Source organism: Anneissia japonica, unplaced genomic scaffold, assembly GCF_011630105.1.
Source record: "Anneissia japonica isolate Jap-2015-1 unplaced genomic scaffold, ASM1163010v1 scaffold32248_len650992_cov182, whole genome shotgun sequence".
Taxonomy (NCBI): domain Eukaryota; kingdom Metazoa; phylum Echinodermata; class Crinoidea; order Comatulida; family Comatulidae; genus Anneissia; species Anneissia japonica.
In genome coordinates, this window is record NW_022699059.1 from 327986 (window position 1) to 355250 (window position 27265).

The 27265-nt window shown below is 33.4% G+C and overlaps 2 protein-coding genes across 3 annotated transcripts in view; one reads left to right on the forward strand and one right to left on the reverse strand.

Moving 5' to 3' along the window:
• Positions 1-10015, reverse strand: part of LOC117102832 — a 13298-nt gene extending 3283 nt beyond the window's left edge. For both annotated transcript variants that reach the window (XM_033243259.1, XM_033243257.1), the window contains exons 1-10: positions 9860-10015; positions 7084-7237; positions 5633-5732; positions 4342-4590; positions 3675-3780; positions 3470-3573; positions 2800-2865; positions 2109-2268; positions 1082-1322; positions 367-501 (exon numbers count right to left, since the gene is read on the reverse strand). In XM_033243259.1, coding sequence (XP_033099150.1) covers positions 367-501; positions 1082-1322; positions 2109-2268; positions 2800-2865; positions 3470-3573; positions 3675-3780; positions 4342-4590; positions 5633-5732; positions 7084-7237 — 1315 coding nt within the window. In that variant the 5' untranslated portion in view covers positions 9860-10015. The remainder of the gene's footprint in view (positions 1-366; positions 502-1081; positions 1323-2108; positions 2269-2799; positions 2866-3469; positions 3574-3674; positions 3781-4341; positions 4591-5632; positions 5733-7083; positions 7238-9859) is intronic.
• Positions 10016-10297: 282 nt separating this feature from the next.
• The window catches only part of LOC117102834 (WD repeat-containing protein 31-like), a 29375-nt gene continuing 12407 nt past the window's right edge, over positions 10298-27265 (forward strand). Inside the window, exons 1-4 of the mRNA XM_033243264.1 lie at positions 10298-10473; positions 19347-19467; positions 21457-21531; positions 23551-23713. Coding sequence (XP_033099155.1) covers positions 10430-10473; positions 19347-19467; positions 21457-21531; positions 23551-23713 — 403 coding nt within the window. The 5' untranslated portion in view covers positions 10298-10429. The remainder of the gene's footprint in view (positions 10474-19346; positions 19468-21456; positions 21532-23550; positions 23714-27265) is intronic.

Consider the following 27265-nt stretch of genomic DNA (forward strand, 5'->3'; position numbering starts at 1 on the left):
TTCCCCCTTTTAATTATTGTTAATGAAGTCTGTATATTGTATTTATTGTATATATTTTTGTTATGTTACTGTACAAACTTGAAAATCATTGCAATAGTACTGAGAGTGCCTACATTACTGTATAAAAAAGAAAGAATAAATAAATAGATTACTGTACATAGACAGACAGACAGACAGACAGACAGACACATATACAGACCGACACACAGACAGACAGACAGACAGACAGACAGACAGACAGACAGACAGACAGACAGACAGACAGATAGATAGATAAATGATAATGTGATAATAGTGAAGTACATGATGATGATGTTATGATGATGAATGCCATGGAGATGATGACATCGGATGACAGAACTTTACCAAGTGTCCAATCCAGAGGTTTTGCACTGTAGTTGAAAGGTTTAGTTGGACCAGTCCCTGGATACAATGGGGATAGAGTTCTGGCTGATACTGACGTTAGCTTTGTTAGGCTCCTTGCTCCCTCTACTTTTGCACCTGAAGTACAAATATGTATTCATGCATAAGCTCAAACAATCTCCTTAATTTGATTTGAAACTAAATAGCCATCAAATGTTTGATAAATTAACAACCAACCAATAAACCAATTAATCTAACAATTACATATGACTCAAGAGCAACTAGTGTTCTCCTAAAGTTGAATTTAAGTAAACAGCTTCCTAACTGGAGTTAAAATTATATAAATGAGTAAAATTCAATTTTAAATTTGACAGGCTTGTAACCAAACCAAACTTCAACCCAAACCCTCTTCTCGGTGCTATGCTGCGCACAATGCTTGGTGCTAAGTGACCAGAACCAGTACCAGAATAAACTTTCTTTGGAAGAACACCGTAAACGTTTTGTTATATTACAAAATTTAGGTAGGATAATAAGTATTGTATTCTTATTTACATACATATTTTTCAGCTGTTGAAGAATACAACTATTAAGTATTGCTGATTGAAAAGCACAGCCTCATAAATACTGGTCAACTAATGTAATACACATGAATTGCAAAGGTCATGCAAAGCCCATCATAAAAGTTGATCAAACCACACTAGAAAGATGGTTTTTTTACCCTTTAGTGGTGCCAATGGCTTCTTCTGTAGATTTGTCACTCCATCTTCAACTTTAGTATCTCTATCAGGATTATTTGCCTCCACCACCTCCTCTAGCTTGTCTATCATTTTCTTCTTCTCTTCTGTTGGTGCCTCTGCATTATGAGCTTTTTCCTGTGCCACATTGCCATCCAGAAAAGATGTCTTTGTTATAGGTAGAGATTGTTCCATAGTTTGTTTAGGACCTTCTTTTAGTTGAACCTAAAATAAACAAATAAACAAGCAACATGGCAGTGTCCATCAATTTAAATAGCCTACTGTCGATAAAATGATGAGCAAAAATATGATATAAAATTATCCAAATAAAAATAATATTGAGCTATAATTTATAATTTAGTGTGGTTGTAGTTTAATGGTAAAAGTTTTCTTTCAAGCCCATGAAGATGTATGCCTTGATTGTTTAACAAGTTTAAAACACAACCAACACCACCACCCACGCCCCCATAATTATGACACATAGTAATAAAGCATAGCCTACCGTATATTCTTGCGTATAAGGTGATCCATGTAAAGACAATCCCCAAATTTGAGAAGAATTTTGGATGATTTTTCAACCCTCTGTTGAAAACGTTTGAATGCTTACTTTTGCTGCTCTTTATGGTTTCAATACTGCATCTTTGGCTAAAAACGGAGCCACATGTAGGGCTAGTCCTCCAAATGATACCATCTTTAATTTACGGGTTATTAAATGTTCACCAAACCTTATTTCCCCACATTTAAAATTATGTTCATTCGTACCAGAAGTTAGTAGCTTCAATTCAGTAGTTAATTTGCGTGTTACGGAAGATCTGGCCGCACATTTAAAAATCAAAAAATTGTATGTGCTGCGTGTGTAAGACAACCCCCTTTTTCAATCGTATTTTGCTATATTAAGTCAACTGTCTTATACATGAGAATATACGGTAATAACATTCAGTAAGTAGGTAATATACTTCCTGTTAGAATTCAATGGAATAGTAGTTAAAAAAAATATAAAGATTACTGTACTTTTTTATTTTGAAGTATTCCACTTTCTTCAAGGGGTGTTCCTGCTGCATTTCTGTTCTTTTCTAATTGCTTCTGCCTTGCGAGAATATGTTGTTGGAAGTGTATTTGCGGTAGCACCTTCTCTAGTAATGTATGCACCCTATTCTTATCATAAATATCACTGAAAAAAATTAGAAAATGATAAAATTTCTAGAAAATAAATGAGGATGAAAGTATAAAATGATCATATAGGAATGATTTCCACCTAACACAATGTGTTATTACAATGAATACTCATTAAATCCTCAAATACTGCAAGTGATTTGGGTGTGAATCCAGGAGTAACAGGTTGGGAGAAGCTACTTCTGGATGATCTGCTTCAATGCGGCTTTAACACATCTAATTCTATTTTGCTGTGCATTGATACCCATTGCCAGCTGAGTTCAGGCAACGGACGATACAGTAGTATAAAACATAATATCATTAATTTGCAGGAGATGGGTTGGTATCGGGGAAACTTTTGCTTACCTGTAAGAGTGCAGGAGGCTATCATAGCTTCAAAGAGACACCTGCAGGAAACTTGGGACCCCTCAGAATCAAACCAACAACCTCTAGAGTTTATAGCCTGGTATTATAACACTAAACAACCAAAAGCTTATGATATACTGTATAAATGATGTTAAAAAAAAAAGACATTTTGTCTTTACTGTACCTATTGTTAGCATGTTCAATCACCTGAAGAAGCACTTCCCTTGGAAGACTTAACAGCTGTGAGATTCTGATGAAAAAAAATTAACAGAAGAATATTATATCATGCAATTAAAAAACACAAGAATATCTTTTTTTATGGTCCAATTTTCTGCGGCCGATTGGGGGCGCTGGGGTATTCGTCTGTCTGACCAGGGCTTAATACCCCTGTTCCCCATTACTTCGGAGAACACAACCACACTTTTCCCAAATGTAGATGTATACAGTACCTTCCACTATTAAATACAGTAATAATAAAAATAGTTGTAAAAATATGTGCATAATTCATAATCGTTCAATTGAAGTGTAATATGTATTATCAAACAAATGGAAGACCAAGAAAACACAAGGGGTAAAAACAATATTAATCATTATAAACATTGAATACATAAATAATGGCAGGACTGAAAATAGGTTAGGCAGGTTCGGAGTATTAGTGGTGTGAGTATAACTTAAAGGGCTGAACTAACGAAACTACTGGAACCTGGCCTATACTCCTACAGTGCTGATGCTGCTATTGAGGTGGATAAAACAAAATCTGTCTTTATAATTATTAGTTTTTAATGCGAGGAGCAAAGGCAAACAGTGCAATGTGCTATCTAAATAGAACACCTAATTATAATATCTATGCTTACTCATCCTCCCGTGGAGACTTAACATAGGACCTTGGTACCTGACCTCTCGAGGGATGTGTGTATGGGCGTCCACCTGTAGGAGTTCTGTATGAAGCATGTTTTTTCTGAGGAAAATTAAAGACATACATTACAGTTTATATTGAAAACATATTTCTCTCAATGCTGCTACTATGACCAATATACTGCAAAATTATTTATTACTTACTGTTTTTTGTTTTTTATCTCGTGTCTTCATACTAGATGGAAGCATATCCTCTGTAACATCTTTGATGTGTACATGATCTGGATGGCTTGAGCTTAAACAACCAGTGCTAATGGAAAATTAAAAGTAGTTAAATATTTATTAAACTTAATTAAACAAAAAAAGTGTTGCACCATTTTGTATAAATAAGCTACGGCTGTTCCATTCTAATGTAAGATAAGCTGTGTTTCTTATTTTCAGACTAAAGCTAAATTTCCACTAAACACGATAACGACACGACAATGACACGTTGATATGTCATTGTCGTGTCGTGTGTAAATGCAGTTTTAGGTATTTAAGCAAATCAATATTAGAATGGCTATGTATAAAGTTTATAATTATAGATTGATCAACGATGTTAAAAATTCATCTTCTGCATTTATAAATAAAACATTCTGCTTGCAACTGAATGATATTTCAAGAGAGTATGACAGCATTAGTAATTCAAAGGGCTTTTCAAAAGGTCTAAAAACTTATCCAAAACAATAATGCAATGAAGTCTACTAGATGTTCATCTGTACTGTAATGCTATTTGTACCATTTTTATCTTTATCAGGTAATTAAAAATGTTTTCTTATTTTATTATTCAGCTGCAACCATTAGTTTTTAGGGTGTTCCTTATTATATTCACCTTTGTATAAACTTGGTATCCATTTGCCCTTTTCTCTTGGATGGATCGTTTCTCGAGCACCATAAATAGAAGTGAGAACCTACAAAATTGTCGCTCCAGTCTTCTGGCCAATCAACAATCTCATGCACCTCGATTTTCTTGAGGGGAGGTGGCTTGAGTGGTTGTTTTTTACCCTTGCTAAAAGATGCAGACAGATTTACAGCAGGGGAAACAGTTGGTGTTAATGGAGACTTTACTGGGGTTGTACCACTGTAGAATGAATAAAACAAATATTACAGTTTTTGTAGACTGTAGTTTAATTAGAAACTTATTTAATTGTGAAGAAGAATATTGTTCAGCCATATTTATTGTGTAGCAGGTTTATCAATCTGTTTAAATGGTCTGACAGCATTTTCTGAGAAAAATAATATTATGGAATTTATAATGAGTTATGCATATGCTTAGTTATTGAGCCTAAGTAATCAGTAAGCTTAGGTTTCAAGTACTGTGCATAATATCTGCCTCTTTTTTGTAATTAAGCTTTTTTGAGGTTAATTTAATTTGAGGCACTATAAACTTATTACTTCTACTTATCAATTTCGATAATTATACATCTGTCCCTTCATCCATTGAGACAACCATTCATCTATAGTACCTATAATGACTCCTGATTTAGGTTACTTATTTGAGCCACAATAGTTAATGCTAATGACAGAAATGAGTTCCACCTGTTTCAATATTTATATTATAGTTATAGTAAAAACCTTTAAAGGGAATTATTTTAACTATATGAAAATACCAACCCGATATAAGAAAAAAAACATGGAAGAGAGCATGGGGTGGAAATTTTCTGAATCTATTTCATAAGAAAATTTGTAATTGTTGCAGTAGATTCATTCACCTTATTTCAATTTCTTCTGAACATAATTAAATCAACCTTTTTTGTTCTGTTTAATATTTTACTTCTGTTTATATTCTTAACATTATTACGAAAACTGGACCATTTTGAAAAACAGTACTGTGCTACTGAAAATGGTATCCAGTCGAAAGAAAGAATAAATAAATAAAATAAATAATTAAAAGCCATGTACAGTACAAAATTAGTTTGTGGGGTGTCCTTGCTGTGTGTGATTGTATGCTATTGTCATTTGTTATTTTCCTTTCATGATGTTTGATGGTTGGAGATGCTAATTCATGTATAGGAACCATGTTCCTACTTGGCCTCATCCTCCACCTGTATTTGAGAAAATAGATTATTATTATTATTATTATTATTATTATTACGTATAATTCATTGTCTACTAAAGCTTACCATGATACATTAGCTAACAAAGGAGCTGATGAACTCCTTCCAGGGTTATGAGCCTCAGGCAAACCACCAAACATATCAACTATCTTCAATGTTGGAAGATCTACAATGCAATAAAATTCATTTCTTATCACAATTGCTACGGCGAAATACATTTGAACTGTCATGAAGGAACATTAGAGCAAACGTCGACCTTTCCACAAAGCTCCACACTAAAATATGCTCCAAATCGACAGCGTAAAGTTAAGGAAACATGTGTGTATTGGTGAGACTTTTTCTATACCTTGTATTAATACCTTGTTTTGCAAATTTTTTTTTAAAGATTGTCAGAGGAGGGCGGACATTTACACTAGACACAATAACGACATCACAACGAATCGTTGATATGTCGTTGTCGTGTTGTTGTGTTGTGTGTAAAGGCAGCTTTAGGTATTTAAGCAATACAATATTAGAATGGCTATGTATAAAGTATAATTATAATTATAGATTAATCAACGATGTTAAAAATTCATCTTCCGCATTTATAAATAAAATATTCTTGTTTGCAACTGAATGATATTTCAAGAGAGTATGACAGCATTAGTAATTCAAAGGGCTTTTCAAAAGGTCTAAAAACTTATCCAAAACAATAATGCAATGAAGTCTACTAGATGTTCATCTGTACTGTAATGCTATTTGTACCATATAAAAAAATTAAATCTTACATTATGAACTATATCCCCAGGAGTAAGTGAAGTTCACATTAGCAGTGGCACCAAATTTAAGAGCATTAATTACTATCAACACCAATTACCCGTGCCATATTTTTCTGTGTTGCCTGACAGGGTATTAGTTTCTCTTACCTTCAGGCTCAAGGGCCAAGGATTTAGTTCATAATGTAAGCTTTAATATGCAATATATTTCTGATATTTTGTTATATTACTTTATACACAATCAATGTTTGTAGTGCTGTGAAACAAGAATATTGTATTATTATTATGTTATATTGCTGAATAAGAAAACAAAATTTTATTTTAATTTTTTCCCCCTCATCTGTCGTCGTTGAATAAGTTCGCAAAACAAGATATAAGTCTTGCCTTATAGTGATCAGGAGTGGAGTAGCATGTAGTAGCTTGGTAGTTAGGATGTTTGCTTTCCAATCCCATCAAGGTCCTTGATTCACTTATTGTCACAGGGTTTTAATTTCTTTTTGTTTCTCTTACCTTTTTTTTACATATTTCCATTTTTTAGTCAATGGTCAAATATTCATATAGCGTCTTCAACAGAAAAACCTGTCAAGGCGCTTTTAAGCCACAAGAAACAATAACAATAATTTGATAAATATAAAATTTTATTTTTATTCGAAATCATCATTATTGGCGGCAGCGGGTTCGCTAAACAGGGTATAATAAAAGGCTCGCCTAAGGCCAACTGTTTCCCTTTGTATTAAAACTCATTAATAAGATGAAACTTACCGTCACTATAAGTCTCTGAGTTTTTTTTTCCTGTGTCAACCAATCTGGGCAGTCCACGCTCCACTCGCCTGTTGGAAGCCCAACATAATGGATGCTGACACAGGGGCCCACATGCTGTTTCATCCAAATGTTTACCCGTTTTTCCGCCTGGCATCTGAATTATATACAAAAAAACATTACGGTGGATTCTAGTACAGTGCTGATAAATTTTGCAATATGTCATTTAAATGTGTGACCGGTAAAATCAATGAATAAATTACATAGGTTTTGTCACTGTATAGAAAGTAACACGTTGCTATGAATCTCACTAAGGTGCATAACACTGCACACCTCTACTTATTAACAATACTTACCATTGTGAATCAGTGCTTATTTTTTAGGTTTTATAATTGAACACTTTATTATTTCTGAGTATCTAATATTGATAATTACATTGTAAATTATAACCATAGTTTGGTATTTCATGTTTTGTCACTGAATGCTGTTGGGCTGCCATACTCTACTTTGTTTTGTTCCTCTTCTCAACATTTAATTTGCTTTGAAGAAATTTCTATAGAGTATTACTGTTGTTATAGCCATTATTGAACACTTTATTATTTCTGAGTATCTAATAATGATAATTACATTGTAAATTATAACCATAGTTTGGTATTTCATGTTTTGTCACTGAATGCTGCTGGGCTGCCATACTCTACTTTGTTTTGTTCCTCTTCTCAACATTTAATTTGCTTTGAAGAAATTTCTATAGAGTATTATTGTTGTTATAGCCATTATTAAACTAAGTATTCTAGGGTTAAGTATTGTTCTTAATTATTGAATTTTGCTTATAACAGGGTTAAACACCAGATAGAAATATATCCTACATGCAAAAATTTGGTCTAGAAATTTGTCTGCGTATTTTGTAAAATAAGAGCTGATTTTCATGCATTACAATTCTGCGTTCCTATTTTCCTAGCGATATTTGAGCAAATTTGAGCAAATTTTTGAGGTATCATCCATGCATTTATTTGAAAATATCATAAACAGAATTCTTCAATTAATTTAAAGGCAAGTTAGAAAGGAATGGGTCAAGTTTATAAATCTATGCCAGATTAGATTGCCGAGACCACTTTGCTGAATCCCAGTTTGCCGAATCCAGTTCACTGAAAGTCAATTAAAAACAGTGACAAATTTAAGTATAGATGGCCAGCCTTGTGACATTGAAGATTTAGATGTCATGAGAAGCCATTCAAAAATACAATGCTATCACTGTGTATTCGTAAAATAAATAGTGGCTTAATATTGACATAGTTTAATGATTCTTTTTATCCTATTATATTAATCAAACTTGATTAACAATTCGACTATCAGCAAACAAATTAATATATGTCCATCAGAAAAAATTTCATCAATAAACATATTTATATAATAAATATAAAGCATATTTATAATAATGTTCAATTAAGACAGTAATATGCATACCTTAAGGAAATAAATATATCAATAATAATCTACATCTATAGACACATTCCATGAGGTTTGTTTACAGCCGGTTTTAAGTGACATATAGTAGGTATTACTATGAAGAATTTACAGTGAGGTCAGTGTTAAAGTACAGTATAGTAAAAGGTAGTTGCATGAGAAACATGAGATTACATTACAACATTAACATGAGAAATTACTGGCAAGGAAAGCTTTACTGCAGAAAATCTCTGAAGCAGCCACAAGTTTTTCTATTACCGAGCGTCATTCGAGCTGCCTGTTTACAACTGATACCCACTATACATCATGTGACCGATCTAGCGAAATGTGTCCATATTATACACATGTGGCAGTGGTGGCCCCAGAAATTTTATGACATGGGGGCCAACATGTCCGACAAGAAGTCCGAATCAAGGTGCTTTGGTCAAGGTCATGGCATAAATATATATATATATAAATAAATATATATATACTATTTATTAATAAATATATATATACTGTATATATATATACTGTATATATACTGTCTCTTATACACATCTAGATGTGTATAAGAGACAGATGTTCATCTGTACTGTAATGCTATTTGTACCATATAAAAAAATTAAATCTTTTTATATATTAAATACGGCTTCTCCCTGATCCACCTATAATTTTTCAAAAGCTGAGTGTGCTGCGCTTTTCTACAAAATTCGGCAAACTTGGTTTCGGAAAACAGGGTTTCAGCAAACTGGGCATTTGCTTTTCAATTTGGTATCACCAATTTTTTTCCCACAGCATTTTTGTTTTCAGTATTTTGCCTTTTTTTTGTTTCGGAAAACAGGGTCAGCAAACTGGGTTCTCATGTTTTTGGGGAACATGGATTCGGCAAACTGGGTTTTGGCAAAATGGCCATAGGCTAGGCCTACATAGTAACATACATATATACTTGGCAAACTGGGTTTTCTAGCTGCATGTAGGTAGAAGAAGAGAGAGGCCTAGGCTAGCCTAGGCCCTGTAGCCTAACTAGGCCTAGTAGTAGTAGTAGTAAATAGTTAGAGAGGCTAGGCCGGCCCAGTAGTAGTAGCAGTAGCAGTAATACTAGGCCTATGTTTAGTAAGGCCTAGCCCTCAACTTTCTAGTAGACCCTCGGTCCCAGTCGTTAGGCTAGGCCTAGCCTAGGCCCTACCTCTAGGCCTAGACATTAGGAGGCCTAGGCCTAGCCTAGGCCCTAGGCGGCTAGGCCCTAGCCTAGATAGTAGGTAGGGGCCTAAATAATGTATGCAATATACAACCAATCAGAAATAATAGGCCTTTTAAAAATATTTATGCAAACCTTGCTCTATGTTGCTAACACCATACTTGATTACAGCATTTTCCTTAAGTTTTTCAGTAAATATCGAAGTAAATAAATACCGTAACTGAACTTCTTCCTGTACTTCCGGTTTACGACGTTATCATCACAGGTTTGAGCGTAGTGCGTAGTCATTAGCAACACATTTTAGTGTTGCCGTGACATTATCAATTTTATCAACCCAATTTATCATTCAACAAGAATTATCTTCTTATGGCGCTTATCAAATAATTTATTCGATATGTTTATATGAATTTGTATATGTGTATAATTGATAAATTAAACAATTAATATGTACAATTAAACTAGTATTTAAGTCTTTTTTTTCAAAAACAATGTAAATGTAATCCAGGGCAGCACCTCCGTAATGAATATTCATCAGTGTTTTCAACTTTGACCACGTATCTAGTTTTTACTTTTTTAACTCATTCATTGCTGAGGCATCAACAAAGGAAGGAGAAGATAGGCCCTAGCCTAGTGGTAAATAATTCTAAAATGTTGTCTTTCAGTTACTAAAGATTATGTGTTGCATACGTGCATGATTGAAAAGAAATGGGAAAACGTCATAGTAAGCAGAAGCGATCGGCTGTATATGAGTAAGTATAATTTTATTTGTTGAGAATTTTTAGGCTTGGCTAGGCTAGAGCCTAAAGCTATCTATACTACTAGCTGCTTAGCTAGGCCTAGGGCCTACCTAGGACAGGTTCATCCAGGCTCCAGCTAAACCTTTCTCTAAGGAGGTAGTAGTAGTAGTAGTAGTAGTAGTAGCAAGGAGGTATAAAACAAATTTTATACATCCTTGGTAGTCTAGTAGTAGTAGTAGTAGTAGCCTAGTTCTAGCTAGTCTACACACCTCCCTAGCTACAGCCGGAGGCTAGACCTGAGCCTGTGCTACATTATTGGTTGGACGCTGGTGAGACTACTGACTGGAGTACAAATTGTACGTCCTCTCCATCATTGAATTGGCAATAACAATAACACTAAGCACTCACAACATTTTGGACATCATGCAACCAAAATTTCCCATTTGCAGACAAAAACAAAAGTTCTTAATTATTAGATATGTGAAAAAAAATTTTTAAATGCAAGGAATTCCTTTGCAGCTAGTGCCATTTGAAAGAGCATAAATGTAGCATTACATTGATACCAAGATCATTGTCCTCTGTCAAATATCAACAAAGTTACAGAATTTAGAATATTATTAATTATGCCTAATTTCGATCCTTCAAAACCAATGTAAACAGTAGAAGTGTATGTGACCTTTTTCTTGAAAAATGATCAAAACTGCTTAAACTTCTTTGTTTTAGACATATTTTAATAAAATAAAAAGCAGCATACCACAAGGACAAAAAAAAAGAACTGTGAAAACAAATTATAAATAAAATCATTTATTAATTAAATAATAATTAAATTAATTAATTAATTCAAGGTAATACAGACATATACCTCAATGTATAAAGACATTATGGTCAAAAAGACTCAAATACAAGTACTAGATATAAATAAATATATCAATTAACTCAATTAAATTGGTTTTAGAGAATATAAACTTGGATTCAGTTAACAAAACACAACATAAAATTGTGACTGTGTACATATGTTATTGCGATATGTGATTGCAGCGAGACCAGACATGCATGATGTCAGCCTGCACCACACAGATAGATTTAGGGAATTATAATATATTATAAACTTGTCTTCTCAGAAATAATTGTATGTTTTTGACAACCAAAACTTGGCAATAAATTCACTCACTTCACGAAGTCAGAAAAAATTGGTTTGATGGCGAGGTGGCTGACATCCCACGAGAGTGGGGACAATATACCAAAAAGCAGGACATTTGGATTAAAATGTAAAATAATGCAATAATTTAAATTATTTCAAAGTGTATAATATTCTAAAGTGACCAGTTGTTTGGACATTATCTATAAATAAATTCTTTTGCAAAACATGGTCATCGTTGCAAAAAAAGTGAAATTATTGACAAATTTGAAAGGTAAAGTATCATTTCAGATATTGACCCAGAGAGTGCTTTTCTTAGACTAGCTGTGTTGTGCGATAAATATCAATGCATATCAACTGACTTGGTTTGTGGACACACACACAAACTTGGATTTATCTGCTTGTATGCAATGAAATTGAGAGTGTTGAACTGTGGTGATGATAGATGCTCTACAAGATGATCCTTAGGTCAGAGCTGCATTATAATGTAACGGTTGAAGTGGATTTTTCTAACACTTTTGACCATCAATGTATTGAAGTAGTTATAAGCACAATCAGTTCAGACAAGTGTTACAATTTGAAAGACTTAGAGATGGAGGTTATAAAAATCAATATTTCTTGCACTTTGAATGCATGCTATAAAATCTAAAATTACAATGTTAAGACTAAGTAAGAGCACTTTAATGTCGCTGTATTACTACAGCTTACCATTCAAGATAAAACTATGAATAATTTATAGGACAAATGCTGTAAAGTCACTTGTGATACTCATTAACTGCTAGAATTATTAATAAAGAATTATTTTATAAATGACAATACCATACCTACCAAGTCTCATGCATCCGACGTGAACCTCACGCTTTTTGACCAAACCTCAAGCTCTCAAGCCACTCACCTAAAATCTTGCGCTTTTCCACTATTTCAAGCTTTATTTATTAACCCCAAACTTTTTATCAAAATACAATTCTACAGTTAATCAGGCCTAGAATCATCAAAAACTAATCATGGAAACTAATGTACATGCTGTGTAGTTTTGAATGCTCACAATGCCCTGAGTAAGCAAGTGTTTACGATATTCCTTACATGTTTTATTTTATAGCATATTCTGTAAATTTACTGAAAGATGAAAGATACATCTGAGGAGCTGTCAATTAGTTATTGTAAAAGAATTTCAGTTATCTGTTAAATTATTTGTTTGTGATACTTTACTAAAATTAGGCCAATTACAGATTGTCCATGCACTAAACCGAATTTATGTCAGCATTTCATTTTTATAAAGTGCTTTTCAAAAACTTTAAAAAGCTTGTGTCAATACCATTTAAGATCATTTTGAAGAGTAAAAATGTTGAGTAAATATACTGATAAAACTGTAGTCTAAATTGTAGACTTTGTAAACATGTTATTTTACATTACATTAGTTTCATAATTTTACATTAAGATGCATGGAACATTAGTGTTGTAATCTAGCAAAATAATGTCAAAAAAATATTATGAGCTGAAGGAATTAAAGTAGATGCTGATAATTCCCTATAGAGCTGAAGTTATGTATTAATTCCATCAGAAGTATTCATTGAAAATGGTAGTGTTATAACCTAAAAAAAAATTGTATTATCAAATGAGAAGCGTTTAAAGACATTTCATAATTCCTGGTGTTTTCCTATATGTTGAGTGACAAGGATCACAAGATTTGCGATTTTACTCCTTTAATTGTATGTATGCAAAACAGTTCAGTATTCACTTTTGCAGTACTTAAAAGATAATGATTCTAGAGGGCCTACTTAATCCATTTGTTTTGGTCCATTTGCATCAACGAACACACTAGTATTAAAAAAAATAACATTAGTATTTGAATCAGTTCCACTCTTATCCACAACTGTTTTTCCAAGTAGTATTTTATGATTCTTCAGTTTTTGCCTAAAACTGATTTATGGATCTCATATATTTTGATTCATAAAATATGATTGTTTAGTGATTTTATAAGTAGGCAAATGTAGTTTGTGATATATATTATTGCTGTACAGTAGGTTGTGGTGCCCCTGTCTCAACCACGCGGCCACCACCTCTACTCGAAAAGTGATTCATCATTTAAGTAAAACATTTAAAAAATGCACTGAAACATGCTCTCACTCAAAGGATATAAATAAGGAAAAAAATAAAAGGACAGCTCATAATGCTACTCTACTAGATGTCAACAACAAGCTCTTGCTGTACAATAAGCTGCTAGTGCTATGCAAATTGTATCATATTATTCAGGACCTGTAAATTGTCTTTCTGGGGCTTAATTTACACAGAGAGTTTTATAGTGTGATTTTTAAAAGAAAGGTTAGACGGGTTTAAACTGCACAAAAGATATGTAAATGTTATCCAAACTGACATTTCTGTAGACTTTATGTAATCGTGGTATTGTTGCTTCAACACCATTGTACTGTATTCTGTACAAAATAGTTGTCTCTGAGCATATAGTAGCCAAAATACTAAGAAATTGGAGACGGTTTTCTTGTTGAATTATATTGATTAAATTAGTTTTTGTTTGTTTTTCAATTCATTAAGTTACAATACATGTTTACAAGACCAGATACAAAAATGTATAATAATTCCTTGATCATCTATGTGTACAGTGGCGGATCTAGGGGTGGTGAATAGGGTGGTTAGCCATCCCCCTTTGGTGATCGGGGAAAAAAAATATGGTCATTCCTCTTGTGTGTGTGCTTCTCATGTATACTTGTTACATGTTGTAGGCTACTCTTGTAAAACATACACTTTCTATTTTAAGCTTAACTTCTTTTCAGATGTCATCCAAGAGCGTCTAGCCTTCTGCTAATTAAAAAAAAAACTCAAATTGAAAGGGATGCTTCCCCCAAAGCCCATGATCAAGGGGGGACAGGGGACACATCCCAAATACTGTTGAGGGGGTGGGCGTTGGTCCCCTCACTTTTCGTCCACCATGTAATAATTTCATAATTCAAGAAGATGCCTGAAAATTGTTGAAATGAACTGCATAAATGACACAGGTTTTAATAAAATTGTGGTCTACAACTGGTACTCTATCTCTGCCTAAATTGCACAAACATCTAAATTAGGCCTATACTTATAATACACTTCTCGAGTGCACGTGCCTTTATTATAATTTGAGAAGTGTGAGAAAAGGCGTGTAATAATAATAAGGTTTTCGGCACATGGAAAGTAAATTAAAAATACACCAAAGACAATTGAGTTTTATTTTCAATGGAACATCACAGCGATTAATTTGATAGATGATGATGAATTTTATTATATAAGAGTGTCATTTCCGGCAGGTACTGTTTCCCCAAATGTTCCCACCGTAGCCCTAAGGTGTGGTCGAATGGCTTTACAGTAAGTAGAGGTAGGCCTAAATTAAATACATCAAAGACAATGTTTTTAATATTTATTTTTTATAGTACATCACACATATTAGTTAGATATTTATGGTTGCCGAAAATCGCTGGTAAAACATGATGAGAAATTTGTTGGTGATGTGATGATGAATTTTACTATATAAAAGTGTCATTTCTGGTCATCTAGAGCTATTATTTCCTAAAATTTTCGCACCTCAGTCCCAACCATGGTGGGTGTGGGGTGAGTGTGGGCTCACGAAATATCTCCCTCACCTTTTGAAACAGATCTGCGCCCTTGTCAAAACCATGCCCTTCCACCCCCTTGGTGCTTTGCAAATTGCATTGCATTATCCACACCCCCCCCCCCCCCCCCCCCCTGCTAAATCCTAGATCCGCCACTGGCGTATGTAGGGTCTGTGATCTATGCAAGGACTCTGTGTTTAGTAATCCTACTCTTTGGCACACAGTGAGTGAATTAGTGCATTTCAATTCAAACACAAACAGCATGTGTATTATCAATTTTTCCTGTAGGGAACACATTAATAATTCAACAATGTAATTGCTATTTCAGCAAATAACAGATGTTACAAACTTTTGTCAAAAATAACAATGAAAGCGAATGTAATAAAAACATTTTCATTTTAAAAATCTATTGCTTGGAACAGGCTGTAATAACACCAATGAATTGTACACATCGGTACTGTAGCCTTTTGCATATATAAATCAAAGATTATAGAATCTATCAAAACAAAAAATACATGTACTGCCTTATCACTACTCAAAAATAAGCTACGATTTAGAGCAGAAACACAAGCAAATAAACATATACAGCAAATGAAAAAAAAATTAAAAAGAAAACTTATAAAAAATACAGCAGGTTATAAACAAAATTATTATTGTATCTATTGTCAAATCGAAAACAATAATTGTAATGATGCAAATGCTTTTTTGAATGTTTGAATAAAAAGTGGTGGCTTTACCAATGAAACAAAGAGGAAAACCACAGAAAAGTGATTTCAGTGAAGGTTACTGTCATCTGCAGTTTCCATGATCTCCGTCATTGATCTGTAATTATCTGACCTGACAACTTGTGCCTAATGGTCAGGGGGAGGTTGAGCAAATTTTGTTATTGTACTGGGTTAATCTATTTGGACAACAAATATCAATCAATTATCATTGAGCATACAATATGGTATTTGTCTTTAAAGACAAAATTATACAAAGATTTACAACCAATAATATATTCAAATTACAGTATTCCGAGACTATTTAAAAAAGTAAATTAAAATTACAGGGTACAAAATGTAAACATGGACGTTCAGAGAAGTCATTTGCATACAATACGATACGATACTCATTTATTGTGATTTTAACAACAGTAAAAACAATATTACGTTCAATTCAGAAACATAAAAAGTATGAATAAATAGGTAATAAATAAATACATTCCTTGAGAGAATCATATGGGGTGGGTGGGGGGAGTTTGTTGAGTGTTTACTGGAAAGAGTGGATGATGTAGTCAACTGATGATCAATTATTAATGTGTTGTGTTTACTTCTTGTTTTCATGGTTTTTGGAATTAATGAAAGCCACAGAAACTTTTGTTACGCTTTGTCAGTGCAAGAACTAGTTTCCCTTATAATGCTTGATGCTACTGTAGTATCTGTGTAGCCTGTCTATCCAAACACTAAATATGCATGAATTTAACAATGATTTTATATTTACATAAGCGGATTCATTTTTTAAAAATTATCAAAAATGAAGAAAAAAAAGGAAAATAATATTTTCGGCCGTCAAGATATGCCATACTCATAAAATTTCTCACCGCAGCCCTAACCATGCTGCGCCCCAGGGTGGTTTAGAACCCCCATCTGTTAAATCAACCCTGTGGGGCTCCTCTATTTCGAATTTCTTGATCTCCCACACTACCTTTTTAAAGGCCAATGTTGTTTTAATAAATGGGCTGTTTGTAGCCTGTTTCACAGTCTTAGAGTAGCAACAAAGAAAGATCAATAGCTTCATAAATTGGATAAGCGCAGTTCATCAAGCAATCACTTGCCACTAAAGCAGAGATTTCATGAATTTGTTTTGATAAAAACAGGTCACTTTCAAGATAATTTTAGCCAAATCCATTGAGTTGATTACAATATATTAAAATAATGTAGTTTAGAAATTTCAATAATGCATTGAAGAAAAAAATCATGGTGTTTTTTACAAGCTCCTCACATTTCACAAAATAATCAAAAAATAACTGATATAGTAATGAGATGAGCTCTGGTCATTCATTATTTACTGGAGAGCATAAAACCAAATTTAGAATGACAGAATGATGTGATTGCATTCTTATATTATTTATTATTGGCAGTGGCATTAACATTTATTTTGTGCAAGTGGTTCATCTACAAAAGTTTAATAGAATAATGTGTTATTTCGTTTTCAGTCGAATATCTAACACAAATTGTGGATGAATGTGTTTAATTATGTATGAGTTTTTGTGTAGAGTATGTTGTGATGTGTTTGATGGCTAATTCGATCTGGTATCTTTTCATTGTACTAGCATACTGTGGGAGCTAGATGCCTGTGTTTATTTTATTTACCATTTTTAAAGAGGGTGGTCTATCCAGTTCCTATAGGATCTGATCATTAAGAGCCCTCGGTAAAAACATACATACAATAAAGCAAGTAAAATATGAAAATATTCAAAAGACAGATTGAAGTTAAAAAGCCTACAATATTAACAATACGTTAACACTTGTTAAAATAGGACAAATGAAATATAAAAGTTTATCTATTAATAAAATTGCTTAAGTTTCGTTTAAAAGAGTATAATTTTTTAGATAAACGAATACAGTATCTTGTATTTTGTGCACCTACAGTAACTTAAAAGTTACTCTGTTTTATTAGACTCAGACTTATATTATTTGTTGCTCACAAATATACATCCATTCTAATAAGCAGATATTAATCTTTACAGTATAGAAATTGAAAAAAAGATTAAAAAAACTATTAAAATTATTATATTATAACTATCAGAATCACAAGCTATTCAAAAGTGTGTATATTGAAAAGAAACATCAAAAAGAAAAAAATAATAATAAAGAAAAAAAAATAATAATAAAGATCATTTTTGAAATTAATTTGATCATTTTGAATTAAGAAATCCAAAGAATGGGATACAAAGCATTGTCCTTCTATATTTCAAACTTTATTCTGTTAATTTTCAGGAATAAGGTAAGATAACACCAGAAAAAATTTTAAAATCAATAAATGAATAATGTCTAAATCAAGAGGCTTGCTTTCACAAATTGTAAAACCATTTAAATAATATCAAGATCTCTTATCACAAGTTATGATTCGAATTTTATTATTCACATTTAATGATAAAATTCTAGCCCTATTGAAACAATATTGAATGCAAAATAGTTATAATTCATTTTCTTCAAAAGAATATCATGTTTCGTGTTGGACTACTGTACTGTAGTCAGTTTTTAAATACGGTATCTTCATTTTAAAATTTATCTATATGTTTTAAGATAAAAAATGTAGAGGTGCTTACAGTATAGTCCCTAAATGCTAATTTGTTTCTGTAGATATAGCTCACTTTCGCATTCAATTTTCCTGACCAATTTGTATAAACAAATATGACGGAAATGTGTCTACGGTTTGCAAAGACAAAAATCAATAGCAGTTGAGTCATATTGAAAAAAAAAAAAAATCTATAATGCTATGCCCACACTGAAGTTTTATGTTCCAGTGTTTGTGATTTGCCCATATGTGGGTGTGGCGTGATATCATGATGTCCATCAGGGGCGGATACAGGATTTAGCAAAAGTGGGGGGGGGGCGCCAAAGTAAAGATGGACGACCAGCCAAGGTACGAAGGGGGTCGTCAATGGAGATGTGCACACATATCAGTGTACTGTGGTCACTGTGCATGGCGTTGTCTGACAGCACATACCTGCTGAGAGTGATTGATTGCACAAAGGTTTCCATGCTGGTGCATCTGCACTTAAACTGTCTTTGTAGCTATGCATTGCGCGATATGACATAGAATCAACCTTTCTATGGAATTGTGTATCCATTACATTATCTCAAAAAAAAAAAAAAAAAATAAAAACCTTTATTTTTTTTTATATAAAAAAAAAAAAACCTTTATTTTTTTTTATATAAGGCGATGGGAGAACGTGTCGCAGGTGCCCCCCCCCCCAAAATCCACCCATGTCCATATATGGTTCTGATGTGACATTATCATGTCCATATATGGCCTATGGGCAATCAACTATTTGAGAAAGAAAACCTTTTTAATATGGAAAAACCTTCAAACATGTCATTTTCATTTAACTGTAATTTTTTAAAACTTTATTGATTTGATTTTCTATATTTTATGAACAGGGGTGTTCCTACAGCTGTACCGGTGGAGAATGTCCGTTGCTACACTCCTGTGCACACGGAAGCTGTCCAGAGCATTTGCGTTGTGAAAGATAATATTTGCCTGTCAGGTAGCTCAGATAAGGTAAAAGGTTTTCAACAAGTTAATATTAGAAGAAGAGCACATTGAAAGGTCAATAAATCATCAGATGATATTAGAAAATAGTCTGGTTTTAGAAGATGAGCATTATTGAGTGGTCAACAAGGTATCAGGCAGTATGAGAAAATAGATTGGTCAACAAGTTATGAGAAGATAAGCATAATGAGCGCTGAGCGGCCAACAAGATAGTTTGAGATTCATTGTTTATTTCTTAATTTAAATGCGTTGATATTTGTGTACACCCATTTTATGATAAATATGACAAATATGACACTGTATCTGATAGAGGCTATTGATTCAACTACTTGATTAAAGCTAAAGACAGGGACATGGTTTGTGTAGATTATAGTTTTCTGTCTGGTGTCTTTGTGCTATGATTTATTACATCTGTCATTTGTGATGAATAGTTTCAGGTTTGTGTCTTTATCTTTACACATTTTCATTTATTACTGTACGTCTGTGTGAAAAATTGTAAATGACACATCTAGGTTATCAAATTACATCTAATAAAACTATTAGAGCCTCAAAACCAGCAAACTGTGAAAAAAGAAAAAATGACAAGACCATGGGGGAAATAATTAAGGACCAACAAAAAAACAATTACCAACATATTGGATCCCTGCTGAAAAAATTTAAATAATCGATTATTCCTAATCGGTTATTCAGACATGCGTTGCGACGTTCTTGCAATTTGTAAAATTGGCAATTCATCGCCCATCGCAGTAAAAAAAAGTAATTTATTCGGGACCTTGTATGCACTACTGTAGGCTATAAAGTCATGTCAAAACCTTTAAAACATTTTCCATCAGACTTCTATGCTCTGCTTTGGGAATTTTACAGCTGGCTGTTGCAACCTCATTTCACTGGCACTGATTTATGTTCTTTCTCAGAATTAGGTACAAGTCCCAAGAAAAAATATCCTAGGATGTGTTTCTACTGAAAATCGAGATAGAAACTGTTCTATTATCATTGGTTAATTATCGGATTAGCATAAGAACCACATTGGAACTGCATTTTGACTCCACATGAAACAGTTGCGTATTTGAAACCGGTCTGATACTCCATAGTATACATGACATAAAAATACTCCCAGCGGAAGCGTGTGTCTATGCCCTATGCTGGCTTACCGTATTATGTTTACTAATAGAGTATCCACATGGGATTTGGTTATGTGGAAATTTGAGGTGTTTTTTTTTTTTTTATGACTTTTGTACAATAATAAGGTATTTCAGATGACAAATGACCCATCATGCACATCCACCGGATTTACCCTTTCAGCCATCTTTAACTGCCAGACAATAACATAGTGACACAAAAATTACCTAGAATGCAATTTAAAATTACGAAAATAACCTTTAACAACAATATTTTCGCAAGACTACCAAGATACAAACAAACAACAATAATCTCTCCTATCCAAAAAAATGGGTCATATCTCTATTCAAATAATTAAACAAAAGTTCAACTTTTGTTCTTTCTTTAACAAAAGAGACTTTTTTGTTGTGTTTTGAGAACAGAAGTTTTTTATAATTATCGTAGGTCTGTCACGTCCCGTCAGATAAGGTCACTAAAAATTATTCCACAATAAACTGTTCTTTTGTACGAATAATGGTTCTTTGGGGTTCCCAGCACGGTATTGATTCCGTGCCCAGGAACCTTTCTTTGGAATGCCATAAAGAATGGTTATTTTTTGTGGGTCCCGTTTTTCGAAAAAATAGGCTCTTATGAGCAAGTTCTATCTCGTCAGTAGAAACAGGCTTCTAACTACCTGAATTTTGGCCTGTGAAAGTCTGGCAGATAAGAAAGTGGGTGGCATTTTCTTGGGAGCTGTACTATACACAATATCGTTTATGTTTTGGTTGTAATATATATTTAAAAAAATAATTATTTTTAATTTTGAAAAACATAACTTTACTCTATATCTAAAATCACAATTATTGGTATTTTATATTTTGTGATTTATTTGATTTTTAGAGCCTGGTACTTTATAAGTGGACAGATGGAACTATTATGCAGAGATGGACAGGACATAAGAGAGAGATTACAAAGGTATCAATCAAGTACGATTATTCGTAAAAAGCTAAAACATTGTAGCTTGGCATTCTGGGCATCCACTGAGGCTTAGCCTCCACCATGGCCCTTGGTAGCACCCAGGCTCTGAGCCTTAACTCAGGCCTACGACTTTTACATCAAAATGCCTGCCAATTAATCGTGCACTGAGGCCTGTCATCAGCGGCTACGCTGCTGATTGATGGCCTTTGACCAAGGACTTTTTGCAATGTTAAAACCGAGAGTCTGTGAATGTTGGGATCTAGCTAGCTGTTGTTTTCAGCCATTGCCATTGTAAGTTGTGCTATAATTTAAGATTAATAATATGCAGAGGATATCTGTTGAAAATGGTAATTACCAACATGATGAATGAAGTGTATTTTGCGTTTGTATGATGCCATAGCTACGACATCTACCCCACCAGCCATCGATATCAATTTTTACTAATATAGGTAATTCAGCACTCTAGATTGAGTAGAATTTTCAAGCAGTAGTCATATTGCACATGCAAATTAGATAATTACTAAACATCGTGCATATTTGTTATGCATTGTTCAGACATTACTGCTGTCAAATTGTGGGAACGGTTCCAATATTTGTATGCTATGAACAGTAGATAACTTTGGTTCAGTCTATTCCAAAAAAACTGTCTGTCATAATAGTGGAGTGGAGTTGAATAGCTTGGTGGTAAGATCCTTTGCCTTCCAGTCCCGGTGAGTTTTAAAGATGACCTGGTTATTACCCACTAAATGTACGAAGTATGAACGAGAGTATAACATGGACCCGCACGCTACAGACGGAGTTTTATCGCTAAAACTAAAAGGCGAGTTGATATATGAACACAAGCTTAGTTTATGTAGAGCATCTTGTTTATGTTTGTATTGTGAAGGAATATGCCACTTTGAATAGTGACTTAAGGTCACTCACTGCCTGGTAATTCTTGGCTTTAGCCTAAAACCAGTTAATAAAAAAGAAAAAATTATGTAATAATTATAATAAGATGAAAGATATCTGGAATGAACGTTAATGAATGAACGTTAAATAATGAATGATAATAATAATAATGATTGATAATCCATAATAAATATGATACAGTAATATATACTACACAATGATATTCGACATACAAGATGAAATGGTAACTTACAGTATCTTATTGTTTTTTTTATTTATCAGTTTATCATCCAATTTCTGTCAATTGATAAACTGATAAAAAAAAAAAAAATGTTACTACTGTATTTCTTATTTTTAAATTTTTTTATCAGTTTATCATTTTATTTCTATTAATTGATAGAAATAGAAATGATAAGCTGATAAATAAAAAAAAAACAATAAAAAATGTTAACATCAACAAATAATAATTATAATAACGTAAAATCATTTTTACTTTCTATCTACCGCCATAGTTTAAAACAAACTCACATATCTCCCAGAGGGTATATTTTGCCAGTGAGATCACAAGGATCAAAATATAATTAAAGTTCTGTAAAATGATCTAATAAGCACCGCTATCACAAGCGGTTTCAATGGTTACTGTAATACTCATAAAAATGGTGCACTTCTTTGTTTTATGTTAATTCATTGGCATTTCAGAGTAGATATGCAGTATGCTATTCTATTGTGCATCCTTCATACTCAGTTATTTCACTTCAGAAAGAAAATAGATGGTGCTTGTGATAATAGGTAGCTTTCGATTGTATGACTATGTTAGGAAAAGTCATCTGTGCATGCGAAAATGTTAAGGTCACTACGTCGAGTAGATTCTGGAACGCAATTTGGCCAAATCTACATATGCAGAGAACGTAGGACGCCAGTTAGGAGGGTCACGCATGAATGATTCCGTTCTAGCGTCGCGTCGTCGCACAAATCGAAAGCTACCTAGTATGGGTGCCAGCTTACCAGTACTGTGTATTTCTTTGAATAAAACCCACAACTTTGACCCTCAGAAAAGTTTTGGCAACACAAATTTGCAAATATTTTCTAAAACAAAAAAATCACTATTTAATTTTCTTGTTGCAGGTGGCTCATGCAATTGATTCCGATGCCTTTTTCAGTGCATCACGAGATAAAACCGTTAATATGTGGAAGCGAGGAACAACACAAGGTGGTGTTTGCCAAACAATAAGTCAGACATTTGAAGGTCATGACCTTGTAGTCACTGGCTTAGCAGTAAGTTTAATCAGTAAGTTTCTTGACTTTCAATTAAAAGTATTTTTATATTTAATACTATTAAAACAAAATGATGTTTGAATAATTTGAATATATTCTGAAATTTTAAGAACAAATCATTTGTGCTACAACATAATGCTTGAAATGGATTCGCTCATCCATGAGCATCCTACATTTTCTGCATAACATAGATTCGGCCCAAGCTGCGTCCTAAAATCCTTGAACAAATCATACAGTAATAGAATTTCATCATGTGCTCTCTGATTGAAAGAATGTTGGTAAAATTTGTATGTTGGTAATAGGGAGGTTTTGATTTGTGCAACAACGCTTGAAACGGATTCACTCATCTGTGACCGTCCAACATTCTCTGCACAACATAGATTCAGGCCAATCTGTATCCTAGAATCCAAGCAACAACAAGAACTCGTTCTTGCTTGCACAGGTGACTTTGTGGTGGCGTCATTACCTTTCAAGTCTTACCATTGTACAATTGAAAGTGTTAGTGGTATAGTCTCTATTTTTAACTGGTACAACCTGCTCAGTCGCACAAATTTACTAAACATCCTAAAATGTGTTAAAGATGCAAAATACTGATTAAGCGAAATGGGCAAGTGATACAAAGAGGGTTCTGAAAATGAATGTTGATCTGGAAGAAGGGGGTTGTAAAACAGTGGTTCCCAACCTGGAGTCATCAAACACATGCTCCAGCAATAAGGACTTTGAAGTCCTCCAAGTCAAACAATTCTCCATGTGGTTTGCAGAAAATTAGTGGTTCGCTATAAGCATATTGCGATATTCGTATTGTGTGCATATAATAATATAATGAAGTTAGGAATGAATATATAAAATTGAAATATATTTATTTGTATTGTAGCATATTGTTTTTATTTTTAATCACTAAAAGGAATATACAGTGGAGACATACAGTACATTACTGTCAACATTGAAAACTCTTCCGTTTAATAAGAGCATACTGTATGTGGCAAAGATCAGTCACTCTTCGCAAATCATGTTTAGGGGACAATGGCCAAAACATGTTTGAATGTCCAAATTTTCCAAATCTATATTTTATTGCACTAAACTATTATTTATATATCTGTACTTTGTGCTATGTTTTTATTTCTCACATCTTCTTTGAGAACTGTTATCTCAGTGCCAAATAGTCATTTTTTGTGAGGTTGTTTTAATCTGCAATCACTAGAGCAGATAAATTTCCAACAAATTTTTTCCACAGGTATTAGACCAAAAAAAAAATGTTGTGTTGCCCTCCGCAACTGACCGAAATTTTTCAAAAAGTCGGTCGGCTTTTTTTTTTTTTTTTACAATTTTTTTCAAAGGTCTTCCTGTCATTTAAGTACAAATTTGAGAAATACCACTTCCGAAATTAACATTTAGAACGTAAAATTGATGACAATTTTTTTACCAAAATCGGGCCATAGATGCATGCGCAAAATAGGTAAAATAGAAGGCATAATTTTGAGAACCGAGCGTGACGACGACGATGTAGCTAGGCATGCAATATCAGATCTCACGCGCTGAGCTGTCAAGCAACGATTAGGTCTAGGCCTAGCCAGTTCTTTACTGTACAACTAGTGATTGCTTGAATCAAAGATCGTATTCATTACCTTACGGTATATAGGACAATATATAAAAACAGGCTAATGTCTATCTATCACTTTAAAGCCGGTACATAGCTAGACATTTTAGGCTCCGTTACGGATTTAGGCCAACCATGAACAAAATTTTTTTTTTCTTGAAGTTTACTTCAATTGTATTACATAGAGTGCGCTTGTTTGGCCATTTTTTTCATAGCCAATGTATGGTTTTGCTCGACCCCGATAAATATTAGGGGCGGATCCAGTAGGGGGCAGGTTCCGACGATCTTGATTTTTTCCATTTAAGGGCAACACAACAATTTCTTTTTTTTTTTTTTTTTGGCAAAGAATGGAATTCACAGCATTTCACGATAATTGTGAATGGTTTTTATAGTGAAATAAAAGTGGAACTTGAAAAAGTGGGAGAGTGGTAGGGTGCACACCTTCTGCACCCCCTTGCCTAAAGGTCTGTTTTTTTTGTCTGGGAATAAGATTATCACCCGATTAACAGTTCTTCAAAATAAACCAGCCAAGGGAAAAATATTCTATCTATACTTGAGCTACTCAAGATATAAGATGAGTGTTATTATCGAGCTTAATTTTAACAATTCAAAAGAAGTCATCAACTGTTGAAACCATCCATCATGTAAAACAATTTAACGATCAAATCCCTTGAAGCAGCGTATTAGGCAATAACTTGAGATATTACACGTAACGGATGATCACTTTTTTCATCCTTATTGCACTTTAATGCATAGAGTTTCAGTATGTTCATATTGTATTACTAATATTATTAAATTTAATCTATTCTTTCTGTTGCAATGTTAGCAATAGTATAGCAATAATTTATTATATTTTTTGTATGTGCTTTTTAATATTTTAGTGTTCAACTTCATTTTTATAATGCTATTTTATATTACTTGTTAGTTTCTAATAATAGTTTATATTCATAGGCAGATTCAAGGTGGGGGCCCACCCGGCCCAGCCAGCCCAGACCCCCTCCCCCCGAATTTGTCAGAATTTTTTAAAAAATTAAGAAAAAAGAAAATTCTTACCTCAGCCCCAATCATGGTGGGGCTGAGGTAGTATAGACCCTCCACCTGTGAAAGTCCCTATCCGGGGCCCCTCTATTTAAATTTCCTGGATCCGCCACTGATATTTTAATCCAACACAATTTCACGTAATACAAATTATGTAAAACTATTTTCTGTATCTGCCAGTTTATAATACTAGATTTATATTACAAGCATTAAGAAAGTTCACTTGTTCGATAATAACAGTAAAGTACTTTAAGCTGAATATCAGATCTTGTCTTATCCTGATACTATAATTAGAAGTAATGATTTGTCACTCTGTTTTATTACAGAAATTACTTGATACATAGCACTGCTTTGAGTATAGAAGGTGTTAAAAAGTCATAAAACACTGTAGACAAAGTTGCCAAGAATAAATCAATTTACAGTATGTAGAGCAAATGCATGTTGTTTGTCTGGATCTTAGTAGTTTATATTGGTCCACGGTGAATCTGACGAAGTGGAACATTAAACTACTGTACACATTTTTAGTTCTCCTTAAGGTGCCAAAGTATATGCAAAAGCATTCAACAGTGAAATGAAAATACTAGTGACTATTGCAAGAAAAGCTGATGGAGATTGTTGTTGAACACAGTTTTCAAAGAATTCTGGTAAAAAAATGAGCAGTGGTTAGAGCTGGGGTTGGTTTTGGTGTGTGGCATCAGTGTTTTTTTGTTTCATTTTCATTTCATTTCAAATAACATTCTTTAAAATGGTAAAGTGAAACAATTGATTCAAATAATTAAAAAAGAGAAAAACATTTGAAAAGGGCAAAACCGGAAAAGCAACAAAACTTGTAGATGGCTCGCCTGAGAAAAAGAGAAAATGAAACGGAAAACAGAAAAATCAACAACAGATCACAAAGAGACAGGTCGGGTCGTGGTCGAACTTGGTGAA